Raw genomic sequence first — 12,422 nt, 5'->3', positions numbered from 1 at the left:
GTGTTTCCTTGTCAGGTCTGGTCACTAAGAATATTCCTCAGTCACTTCAATGTCACTGGATGTACCTTGTTGTCCACTGGAGCGGTAGTTTCCCAAGTGGGAGGTGTGCAAGATGATCTGTTGAGGCATGTGAAGAAAATTTTAGAACTATTTACATATTTTTTTGATCTTGAAATGAAAAACTAAGCTTTACTAACATTCAGTATACAGATTGACACTGGCACCTTTACTTGGTCTGTCAGTTGCTCAGTATTTCACGTGTGGTAGATGAGGTATCCCAAAGGAAGAGTGGGGGTTCTACAGTGTGGAGGGGTTCCCAGTGGCACCTTAACTCTTCAATGTGCTTTCAGCATACTGCAACGTATTGCAGTGTATGTGTGCCAGGTTAAGTAGGTTTACCGATTATATTATCTCGTTTTAACTACACTAACCATTGTGAAACCAACAAGTGGCTTAAGATCATTGAAGATAATACTAATAATGTGACCACCTGTGAACAATAAGAAAACAGTAGAGCTGACAGTTCCCCTACTTGTAGTACAGGCTCTGTCAGCCACATTAGAATGTAAAAGCAATGACTGTCTAATTAGTTCTGATAAAGAGCTGGCCAAAATTGTCAAGACTATTGGAAATACAGATTTACAATTGCCATTGCGAAGGATGAACCTTGCTCAAAGTGTGATGGTGTGCCTCGAGATACTAGCTAACACTGTGAAGCCATCCCAACTAGCAAGACATGGGAAAACTAAGCATCTGGAACATGAAGAGAAACCTCTGCAATTTTTTCAGTGATGTTTGAAGCCATGCAGTAACTCAATAAAATAGAGAATTTCACTAAAGTTGATAAATCTTTGAAAACCTGTTTTTGTGAAATCTCTTTTGAGATTTCTTACTCATCAGTGAAAGAAAAAACACATAGTGCTGGGAAAGCACTTATTCTGCCTGCCACAGTAAAACTGGCTGAAATAATAGAGGGAGATACTGGAATGAAGAGTAAGGTTAAAGGTGGCACCACATGTGACATTCAGTCATTGCAGCATTCATAGGGAAACTGTCGCACCAATGAAGTTGGAGCCAGAAGTGCAGAGGATGTCATCAGTGTGGTTAATTTGCTAAAAACGAGACATCTAAATAGTGGAATCTTTACAGTAGTTTTTAAAGAGATGGGGAATGACCATGAAAATCTTTTGTGTCACACAGAGGTTCACTGGTTATCTTATGGCCAAGTGCTTAAGAGCTGTCACGCTCAAATCTGTGTGTTAAGCATTCTTCTGTCACAAAAAGACAAGTGTTCCAAATTTGCTGACCTCTTCTGTCATGGACAAGTGGCCGTCAGTAGTATGCTACCTAGCAGATCCTTAAAAAACCCCAACCGACCCGAAAAAAACCACCCCACCCCCAAAAAAAAACACCCAAACCTGTCAATTAAACTGCCTCTTCAAGGCAAAGGTGACATTTTAACAATGAGTGAGAAAGTAACTGCTTTTCATGCTGTACAAAGAGCCTTTAGGAAATGGGGATTTGGAAGTGTTTCCTTTGTTATGTGATTTTGTTGCAGAAAACAATGCCAGCTACTCACCTATAAAAACTCTTGAATTTTTACACTTAAAAAATCAGGAAAAATATTTTTCTAGCCTATTTAAAAATTTTCTGAATGCAGAGTCAGTGGGTTTTGAACTAATTTTTTAAAAATGTAAAAATGCAACACATTGTTTGATTAGCTTGCAACAACAACTGACATTGGGGAGAATTGAAATTTACTAGCCAAATTTCAAGAAAAATCTTCACGTAGTTAGAGGATGGAAGTAAAAAACTGGTATCATGATCTCGTAAACGCAGCCAATGATGCAGTTCCTGAGGTTATTTTTTCAGCTATGACAGCCATTCAAACCAAGCAACAAAATAAACTGAACTTAGAACCAGACCTTTGAATTGCCATATCACAAAATGTTAAGTCAAGATTTTTAAAAATAATGAAGTGTGTTCAATCACATAGCTCTCACACAAAAATACGCTTAATATTTTACAGTAGGAATGTTTATTATTTTAAATAAAAATTATTTTAAAATAGTTTTTATCTTTATCTCGTGCTTTTTAAAATTTTTTTTAATGTACATAATCTAGTAGCACAGTATGTACATATGATTATTTTTTAAATAAACTGGGGGTTTGTGCTCAAAATTCTATTGATAGGAGTGTGTGATCAACACAGTGTGGAGACTGCTGCGCTGTAGTGCACTCTGTACCAACACCTGTTCGTCATTTCTTTTTCTTCACACCAATTGAGATCCTAAATACAGTAACTTTTATACTCTTTTTTGGTAAACTTCAGCTGCAAGCTGGATGAAACACCTCTCTGTGGGAAACAAAGCTGGGTCTTCTTTCTTGTAATGATCTGGGGTCAATCCTTCGGAAAGCTTGAGAGCGCACCTGCTCTTGAAATACATGATATTTCAATTACATTAATACATAATTAATAATTAATACACAATTAATAATTAATATTAATAGGAAATACATGTTACATGAGGTAACATAGAGACTGGACGCTTTCTTTTTTGTGGTCTTCATGTAGGCACAAATAGTGCTTTTGTTCCTTGGAATATTAAGAGCACATCAGGCAACTCACAGTCTTTATCTTCTACAAAATTATAAAACATAAAAAATACCTCAACCATAAAACCATGAAAACCAATAAAACAGACAAGGTCCATGGAAAATCATACATTATTTTTTTTTTAATTTGACAAGCATAGCATAAAATCAAATTAATCCATTTTGATTTATGTAGCACTTACTTATCAGACACAGCCTTTGTAAGTTATGTATTCTGCCATATATAATGCTGTTGAAAAGTTGTAAATTAGATGAGGTAGTGGTAGTTCGTCTTGAAGAGCTATGCAGTGACTTTTAGACCTGAGCCACAGAAGTATCACAGGGTAACACTCTGGCATTACCCTGTGACATTTGCGTCACCATGACTCTGTTTAGTTTTGTAACAAAGTAATTCCATGATGAGAACATTGCAAAGAAATGTGCAGACACTGTGCTGAGAATTAGATGTATTAGAGTAACTTGCAAAAAAATGGCTGTAGTTCTGGCATCAGTTATAAATAACTGGAAGTATTCACTCACTGGAATGAATTCCATTCCATTTAAGTCAAGTTTTCTGTTATCCTGTACTACACTAGAACTAAAGAAGTTGTAACAACCGCTATCACTTTAATCTGGTAGTCTCAGAAATTATAGGAAGATGTTGTAATGGGGTATTTGTATAATTTGCTAGCAGAGTGTTACATTTCATTGCTAATAACGGAAATGTGAAGTTTCTAAAAAGTATTCCTGAGGGGATGAAGGTAATAATAATTTACATTGTGATAATTTGGAAGCCCCAAACTGAGATGTGGGCCCTTCCCCTCTAAGCATTACACAAGTATGTAGTAATTGCAGCCTTTGCCAAGGATTGAGTTCTAAATAGGCAAGATAGAAAATGCAGGAAGAACTGATGTACAACAACAGGTATTAAACACAGACATATTTCATGTTGATGCATTTGGAAATACTAGTCTTCTATTTAAATGCCTGCTGTTTGCAGGGATTGAATACCTGAAAGGATTTCGAGTAATACTTGAGGAGTTAAAATCAGAGGGAAGACAATGCCAGCAGATGATTTTAAAAGATCCAAAGCAGCTCAGCCCCAGTTTTAAACGAACAGTAAGTGCTTTGTTTCAAGAAGTTTCATTGTTGCTTGATTGTGTGAGTGGTCTTGAAAGTGTTTATATGCTGCATATGAAATCTAAATGTATCTCTATGCAACTATATACAGAATGTGCTGTTTGCTAAGGATGCAGGTTGCTTCCTGCAAGTATCGTTCTTTGAACTAATGGTAGTTGTTACTTTAGAGACAGACCTAGTCCCCTTCTATAGAAGCTGTCACGAAGCTGGAAACCGTCATTTGGGTGACTGTGGAGTAAGGTGCACGTCTGTAATAGTCCACATCCAGCTCTGTATTGAGGTTTCACCTGTCAATGTGTAAAGGAGGGGTAGATAAAAGATTCTTAATATATTAATTTCTGCTTATGTTTGTAAAACTGTGGGCTTATTTTGAGAGATACTTTCAGGTGTAATAGTTGATTTTAAAATATGTTGCAATCTTGTCTTTTTGTAGGGAATGGAATCACAGCCCTTTGTAAATCTGAAGTTTGAAACAGATTACTTTGTAAAGATTGTTCCTTTTCCATCCCTTAAAAACGAAAGTAATTACCACCCATTTTTCTTCCGAACTAGACGTAAGTATTGCATACAGTATAGTATTGCATATCATCTCTCCACCGTTGGTGCCCCACCCTGGCTTTTTAGTTTTCCCAACAAAGGAATGTAGTAGATGATGATGTTAGATGAGTCTGGGTTAAGATCGTTACTGACATAGTCTTCGAAGGAAGATCTGGGTGTTAAGTGGAAAGAATTTGAATGCCACAGATAAATCTGTGGCGTATGATAATATGTGTTAGGCAACAGCCAGAAGAAAAGTCTCGGGTAGGCCTGAGATTCTCTCAGGTTTGCCTACAGCAGGATTACTGCCATGGTTCTCGGGAACATTTCATTCATGGCCATGGTTTGCTCCTTCTCCCCTCTGCACATTCTGAAGAAGCTCAGGTTAGTTTTGTTTGAGACCACAGTTTCAAAAACAGTTATCTAGAGGTAGTATTGAGGAATACATATAAAATTCGATAGCAACAAATCAAATTAAATGTATTAAAATTACGTAGCAATTCTCATTGGAGTTAGAGAGCAGAAACTTGAATAAACTCCTCAGGGCTTAAAGAGTATGATGAGAAACTCCAAGTACCCTTTGGGGTGAAATGTTGATACTTGTCCTACTTAGGGTTTTTTTTCCCCTATAAAACTTTCTTAAAATAAGCCTGTCTGTTGATGCAGACAGCAGTAACATTTGTCTCTGTAATAGTGCTCAGAATACTTACTCTCAGTAAATGTATTTAAGTCTAGTTTCAGCTTGCTCTCCTGCTGTGCTGTGCCTGGTGCTATCACTTTTGTCTCACTCAGGAGTGCTGTTTTCAAAGTAATGAACCTGTATTTCTCATATAAAGATGAGAAGGGATTTGAAATTATAACAAAGCAGCTGAGTTTGCAAAATATATTTACTCTAGGCATATCAGAGCCTTCAAAAGAAATGGGGACATTGTCTTCAAAATGGTGAATTTGGTTCTTTTGCCCTCATTCTTTTTCTATTTAAATAGCATAGCATTTTTGTACTGTGTAATTAATAATTCTTATGTGTATTTGTAGCATGTGAATTGTTGCTACAGCCAGAAAACCTTGTCTGCAAACCTTGTAAGTAAAATGTAATACTTTCTGTATATTCATCTTACCAAAAATTAACTGCACTTGAAGAGTCACTTTTTTCCAATTCATTACTCTCTCCTCTGACAGACTGGAAGCCAAGGAACCTGAATGTTACCCAGCAGGGTTTTAACATGCAAGTGTCCTTTGATCATGCACCTCACAACTTTGGCTTTAGATATTACTTTCTTCACTACAAACTTAAGCATGAAGGGCCATTTAAGCAGAAGACCTGCAAACAGGTACGTTGCTGAGTTTTGCAACTCTTAAAAAGCACAAAACCTACTAATACTAGGTGTTCTAAGGTTTTATAGAAACTTTAAAAATATAATATAGAATACTATCAATTTTAAAATTTTAAAACTATTTGACATTATTTGTGTAAATAATAATTGTATTCTCATAGCACTTATCAGTCAAATCCAGGCTTGAGGGCTTCACTGGAGCTGGATGGCATAAACAAATAGGAAAAGTGTTCTCTCTATTGAAGACCCTACAACTAATTAGTACTTCAAACTGCAGTTTTATTATGTTTGTTACGCATATTATTTTGTATTGGTTTATTTCACCTTTACACCAAAATTGATCACTTCAGGCTACCCATCTGAGATTATCACAAGATAGTTATCATTTTAGTATGTGCATGGAATCAGGCTCTCTGCCATTTTGTACAGCTGTGTGCCAAAGTCTTATTATGGGAGCTGCAGTTTGCTGTATTATTTTCCTTAACTTTGGTTAGTATCGATGCCAAGTTTGTTCTCACTAGTCACCCTTTCATCCTAAATCTCTAAAAGCTAAGCAGCTTCAGAACATAATGTAGAGTTTATGTGTTAGGCCAAACTTTAAGGATCTATTTTTTTTTTTATAATTAATCACGTTGTAGTTCTGCAGGCAGGCAACTGTAGTCCCTGCATATTTGAATGGAAAGACTTAGTTTTGCTGGTTTAAGGTGTCTTAATACAGGAGGGTATTCCATATTTCTAAATCAATGTGAATGTATTTTTAATTAGGTTTTTAAAGTATGTGAATGGCTTGCAAAGTATTCTCTTTCTTTGATGTAGGAGCAAAACACAGATACGACAAGTTGTATTCTTCAGAATGTATCTCCAGGGGATTATATAATTGAGGTAATATTTATAAATAGTAATTTATACAACAGCTACATGAGCACGTTGATGGAGAAATTAGCTGAAATTGAAGTATTTCAAGTCACAGTGGTAAAAGTGGACTTCAGTCATCCCTGTTAAAGTACCTTGGGCAAGTAAAGGTTTTTAGTCAGATTACTCTTGACCTTTCCATAGTTTTTCTTCCCTGAATGCATAGCAGTTTCATTTGTGCTTTCAAGTAAAGTTGTGGACCTGCATAATTCTTGGACTTGAATTTTTTATTTTCTGGGAATTCTTTAGTTTGGTCAATTTTTACTATACTTGAAAGCTGTGTATTTCTCTTGGTGATGATAATATGTGAACTCTGAAAGTTAATATTGCGACATTAAACTATGTACCCACAAAGACAAGTGATTTCACTAATTACTAGTTTGTGGTGCTCTTTAATTTTAACTTTGAACAGTAAGTTTCTTCACATTTGGTCATAATAGCTGTTACAGTGTTTACATATTGTAGAAAATGAATAAAATTAAATTTCCACAAAATAAAATTCAACTCTTACCTTTCAAAGCTGGTTGATGACACTAATACAACAAGGAAAACTATGCACTATGCGCTAAAACCAGGTATGAATTTCCTTTTTAAACAGTATACAGTATTTGTATTATTAATTTAGATTGTTTTAATTATGTTGGAAAGAAATTTCTGTTTGACCTGTTGTTGCATTAAGGGGCAAGAGTCTAAGTAGCCAGGGGCAGGGGCAGACAGCCCTCCCAGTTGAGTCACAAGGTTCATCCCCTTGTTTTCTAAGCTCCTTCTCAAAGGGGAGTCAAGGTGCAGCTGCATCTGATTGTAGTCTCAGACTTGGGCAACGGGTTTAAGTCTAAAGGATTATATATACAGCCACCAACTGGAGTTACCATTTACATGTCAGAGCCCAGCCAAAGGACTTTTATCGAGAGTCAACGTTTGCCTGTTAGAGTCCAGTTTTAAGGACTTGAAGTGGAACAGTTTCGCAAAGTGGATGAAAATAGATGGTGTGTTAAGGTGGCAGCTACGACAAATTCAGAATTGCCACCTTAACTGGTAAATGGTAAATGCACTTACTGCAGCAATCGAGCTCGAGTTCAGCGCTTCAGTTAACAATACTTTCCTGGGTGACATCAGGCGTAGCTGGGGGCACAGCTCTTACTAGAGGTGTCCGTGCTCAGGGAGGAGAGAGGTCCAGACTCATTGACCTGTCCAGTGGTTGGAGTTCTTGTCCTCAAAACAGAGGATTCTGAACGCCAGGTTTATACTGACGGTGAGGCAGGCCCAAGTCAGTTATTGTGTGCTGATGGACCCTCGGAGGTCAGCAGGGCCCGTGGGTCAGCACAGGGCAGGGTATTCGGTACAGATGTGGGGGGGGGTCTTCCTGGCTTTTGCTGAAGCAATACTGGACTGTGAAGCCTCTGCCTCCACCCAGGCATCACTCAGTTGGGTTGATTGTTAGACCTGTTACCTGTTCTGTGAGATCTCAGGTCAAACCCCTGAGGCCACTTCGAGTCGAATACTGCCATGACAGACCAGACACGGTTATTATCTCTGCCATTGGTAGTTCGTTGATAAGGAGGTGAAGGACAGGATGGGGGTTGTGGGGGGAGCGCACCGCCACACCTGTGTCTGTTTGCTGTCATCAGGACTACTGAGGCAATGGTGCTGTGATTTTTCGACTTAAGGAAAAAAGAGTAGACATGCACACGTGTAAATATGCATCTGCATCTCTGTACATTTATATTTAGTACAGATTAGATCAACATGTCATTGAGAATCTTTGTGGGAAAGTCATTTTTGTTGTATATATGGACATGAAGAATCGTAGCCTGTATTTTAATTGCGTACAACTGATGCATGCAGTAGTGTGGAAATAATGTAATGAAACTGAGAGCAGCCTAAACACTACCTGCCTGTGTGCTTCAGCCCTGAAATCCAGCAGTCTGGAAAACCTGTCAGGAGGATGCTTAGCATGTCTATGTATCAGACAGGTTATTGAAAAGCTAAATAGGGATTTCAGAATCTGTCTGCAGACAGAAAACATAGCTATAGATGAAGGCAGTGGGAAGGATGGACAGAATCATAATTGCTAAAGATAACTTGTGCAGGAAGACAGTTCTTTCTAAGTGGCTAGTTCAGCACCCTGGAACGAAAGTCTGTCAGGTCCGAATGAGTATTGCGTACCTTATCAAAACTTGCAGCGGGGGAGGGTATGAATTGGCGTGCAGCACTTGTTACTTGTGATGGTCACTAATGCTGTGGTGATGAGGTAAACCTGCATGAAACCTATTTAAAATGGAGCAGAACATGATGTTTGATTCTACTCTATATTTGAGAATGATAATAATGTACTGCAGCAGTTTTATTTTATGTTCCCAGTGTGAAGATTTTATTAGCTTATTATAGCATCGCTTATTTGCATGTGGCTAATTCTACTTTATTTTTCAAAGTACATTCTCCGTGGGCTGGACCGATAAGAGCTATCGCCATTACAGTCCCTTTAGTTGTCATTTCAGCATTTGCAACCCTTTTCACAGTGATGTGCCGCAAGAAACAGCAAGGTAAGATGGTTTTTTGGTACAGAGTTCCATTTAAAGATACAGTTTTTCAACCAAAAAAGTCTTTAACTGGTAGGTTTATTCCAGAAGTACCTTTATCTGAAGAGTGCTCTTTTCTACTTCTCTCTCCTTCCTCCCCACAGCTTTTTTGCGTGTTGGAACTTGCAGCAAATTCTTAATCAGTGCTTGATCATAATTTGTTGCCATAGAAGTATTGTATCACAAATCAAGATGTCACTGTAGAAAGGAGAGAACAGAATTGTTGTTAAGAAATACTTTTGAGTTTGAGTTTCTTTTTATTTGTGAAAGTCCTACATGACAATGTAGAATACAAGCAGATCTGTAAACATTCCCTTATTTCATTCAGAAATGTCTAGTTCGTATTTATTTAAAATATGGAAATATTTAAAATATATTTTAACAAACATAACATATGAAATAAACATAAGGAAAGTAAAACTGTGTGATACCAATGCAGTTCTCAGGACTGTCTGGAATACTGCCTGTCTCTGTTATTCCAGATCTGCTCACTTTCCTGGAATTTGCTTTTACACTTCATCCTAAGCCATCTTCCTAAATTTACTCTTTCTCAGACTTACTTGCAGATGTTTCTCTAAATTAGATTCCATCCTTCTGCTGGCTTCTCCTCTGTGTCTAGGAGCTGGCAAGCCATACTTGTCACATTGAGATGTTAAAAATCAATTGGCATTTTTTGTAGAATTGAGGGAATCGTGCAGTTTCATGAATATGGAAAAAGATTACTTCCCCGAACCTCACATATCTGTGTTATCCATCTGAATTTTGGCATTGAGGTATACTGCAAGTGCTATATCCCATCTGGGTTAAATCCTTTTACCTTCTGGTCTTCTGTAGCTATCCCTTTGCTCACAGCTAGCACAGTTCCAACAAAAGACTGAGACAAATCACTGAGGATTTGTCTGGAGAGAGAGTTGTTCCAGAATAGTTATTCCTGATGAATATTTCTAAATTAAATCCCTAGATGGATACTTGTGTTTTGAAATATTAATACATTATTCCAAATTAGCTTAATCAACTGTAGAACTAGACTGAATTAGTCTGGCGTAAGACCAGACCTTTACATTGCAGTATAAAAGCATCTATACAAGGAAAGAAACGCCAATAGCTATTTTGATTTAGATTAATCATAACTTAATTCAAATCAATGTCAAATTTAATGTCCAAACTTATGTATATGTATATATATCTACCAGAAAGATACTGTATGATACTCTGAAGGGATCTGTGTTCTGGAATTTAATATTCTTACCTGGCTTGTGTTGTGCATGTGTGTTTTTGTTTTAAAACGAGACTTTGTTATACAGGAAAATCTTGATGATACATCTTTAAGCCTTATAGTATTTGAACAGAGATGAAGACTCATAAAGCTGGATAGAGGTGAAACAACCTCATTCTATTTATAAAATAAACCTTTCTTAAGTTTTCTGAGCTGTACAGTAATAACTGCACATTTCACTTTCAGAGTGTGTTGCACATATGTAGCCACTCATAAGCTGGATAAATAGAGCGTGTGCAACTTTTTCAGGCTGGAAAGGAAAGCACAATCTTTTGAAAAAATGTCATTACTGTTTGCATTAGTAATGAGCCTGCAAAAGTGTTTTTTAAAAAAAAAAAAAAAAAAAACCAAAAAATAAACCCAAGCCTTGTAGTGTGAACTCTCTTTCTGTCTTCCAATGTAGAAAATATATATTCTCATCTAGATGAGGAGAGCTCAGAATCTTCAGCATATGCTGCAGGTCTCCATGTGGAAAGGCTTCGTCCCCGGCCAAAAGTGTTCATCTGCTATTCCAGTAAAGATTGCCAGAAACACATTAATGTCATCCAGTGCTTTGCTTATTTTCTTCAGGACTTCTGTGGCTGTGAGGTAAAGTCAGCATTTCTTCTGTAAACAGTTTTTCCTTGATTGAAGCAGCAGCCCCAGAACTCATAATAATATGTGCTTGAAAATGAGGTATTTCAATCTCTCCTTCCACAGAAATAACTTCTGTTGTTTTTCTAAATATTTGCCATATAATTATTATTTTTTTAACTTATGGAAAGGAACACATCACAGCCTGCTTAAAAAAAAATGGAATTGTGGAAAGCTTGTACTATACTGATTCCAGGATTTTCATTCAGCCCTGTTTTAATTTGTTTTTCTGTTTAGTAGGTCTTGCATCTTTATAGTCAGCAGCCACAAAGAGGTATTGGTGTGTACCTGATATATCTCAGTATTCCTAAAATAATTTTTTATTGTAATTTAAAAGCAGTTGACTCAGAGCAAAATCTCTGTAATTAGGATTAATTATTAGTTATGAATTTTTATTGATTTTTTTTAAAAAATTCTGTTCCCTTTAATGCTGTAAAATCTGTGTGTTTTTCTTGGTTTTGATTTAAAGCTTTGAGAAAGACATTCAGATTGTTACTTTGAACGTCAAGGCTTAGAATCTCAGGCTGCTTGCTAAAATACAATCAATATATGTCTGGCCTTTCACTTTTTAGCTGTATAAAGACAAGGCAACCGTTATTCTCGCTGCGTTTTACCGTTCGGCGGGACTCGGAAGGGACCAGCCCTGTCACCCATGCGGCCACCCTGCCCTCCAGCGGCCAACCCGGCCACATCGCCCTGCCCCCCTTCGGGGCGGGGGGGGTGCTCATAATTCATCCATACGTTTAAAAGAGTTCAGGTCAGGTGTTTAAAAGTAACTTATTTGAATCCCCTTTTCCGGGATGTACTTTGGCCCTGCTACATCATCCTTTGGAATAGTGTTAAGGTGAGCTGTTACCGCTATAACTATGTACCCTAACGTAACTCTGTACATATAACTATGTAACACATGGAACATATGGTGTTAGGCACCATTTAAGGTTTACATAACAGAATACTGATAGCATCTAAATACAGAAATAATGTGGTGTTATTAAAGCTGTGGAGTTTAATATTAAAAGTGATGCCCGATGCATAATGGAACAGTCACACAAGTATTTTTCATATGGATTGCAGATCCATTATTTTCCAAATGGATCAGTATTTTCATATGGAATGTTTTCTCAAGAATGAAAAACCCAGGGCCATTTAATAGCTATTTAAAATAATAACTTGACCATACTAGAAATCCTTTAATACAGATAGCAGATCAGACAGTATTTTGAAGAACAGAAACAAAACCAGACACAAAATAAAAACTTATCTGTGTTTTACCTTTATCAGAATATCTCCCAAACAGCTGCAAAATTACTTGTCTTCCCCATGCACAGAATAGCATAGATCTGTTTGAAGGGACCTGCAATGATCATCTGGTCCAACTGGACTGCTTCAGGCATGATCGCTTTCCCCCTGTAGCTG

General features: G+C 37.2%; 1 protein-coding gene across 3 annotated transcripts in view; it reads left to right on the top strand.

Moving 5' to 3' along the window:
• The window catches only part of IL17RD (interleukin 17 receptor D), a 73,667-nt gene that overhangs the window by 53,691 nt on the left and 7,554 nt on the right, over positions 1-12,422 (top strand). For all 3 annotated transcript variants that reach the window (XM_080384999.1, XM_080384998.1, XM_080385000.1), the window contains exons 4-11: positions 3,596-3,714; positions 4,169-4,289; positions 5,308-5,352; positions 5,452-5,603; positions 6,423-6,488; positions 7,039-7,093; positions 8,951-9,061; positions 10,777-10,961. In XM_080384999.1, coding sequence (XP_080241125.1) covers positions 3,667-3,714; positions 4,169-4,289; positions 5,308-5,352; positions 5,452-5,603; positions 6,423-6,488; positions 7,039-7,093; positions 8,951-9,061; positions 10,777-10,961 — 783 coding nt within the window. In that variant the 5' untranslated portion in view covers positions 3,596-3,666. The remainder of the gene's footprint in view (positions 1-3,595; positions 3,715-4,168; positions 4,290-5,307; positions 5,353-5,451; positions 5,604-6,422; positions 6,489-7,038; positions 7,094-8,950; positions 9,062-10,776; positions 10,962-12,422) is intronic.

Source organism: Falco punctatus (assembly GCF_963210335.1).
Source record: "Falco punctatus genome assembly, chromosome: 4".
Classification (NCBI taxonomy): domain Eukaryota; kingdom Metazoa; phylum Chordata; class Aves; order Falconiformes; family Falconidae; genus Falco; species Falco punctatus.
Note: the sequence above shows the minus strand (reverse complement) of the source record. Positions and strands in the feature narration are given on the sequence as shown.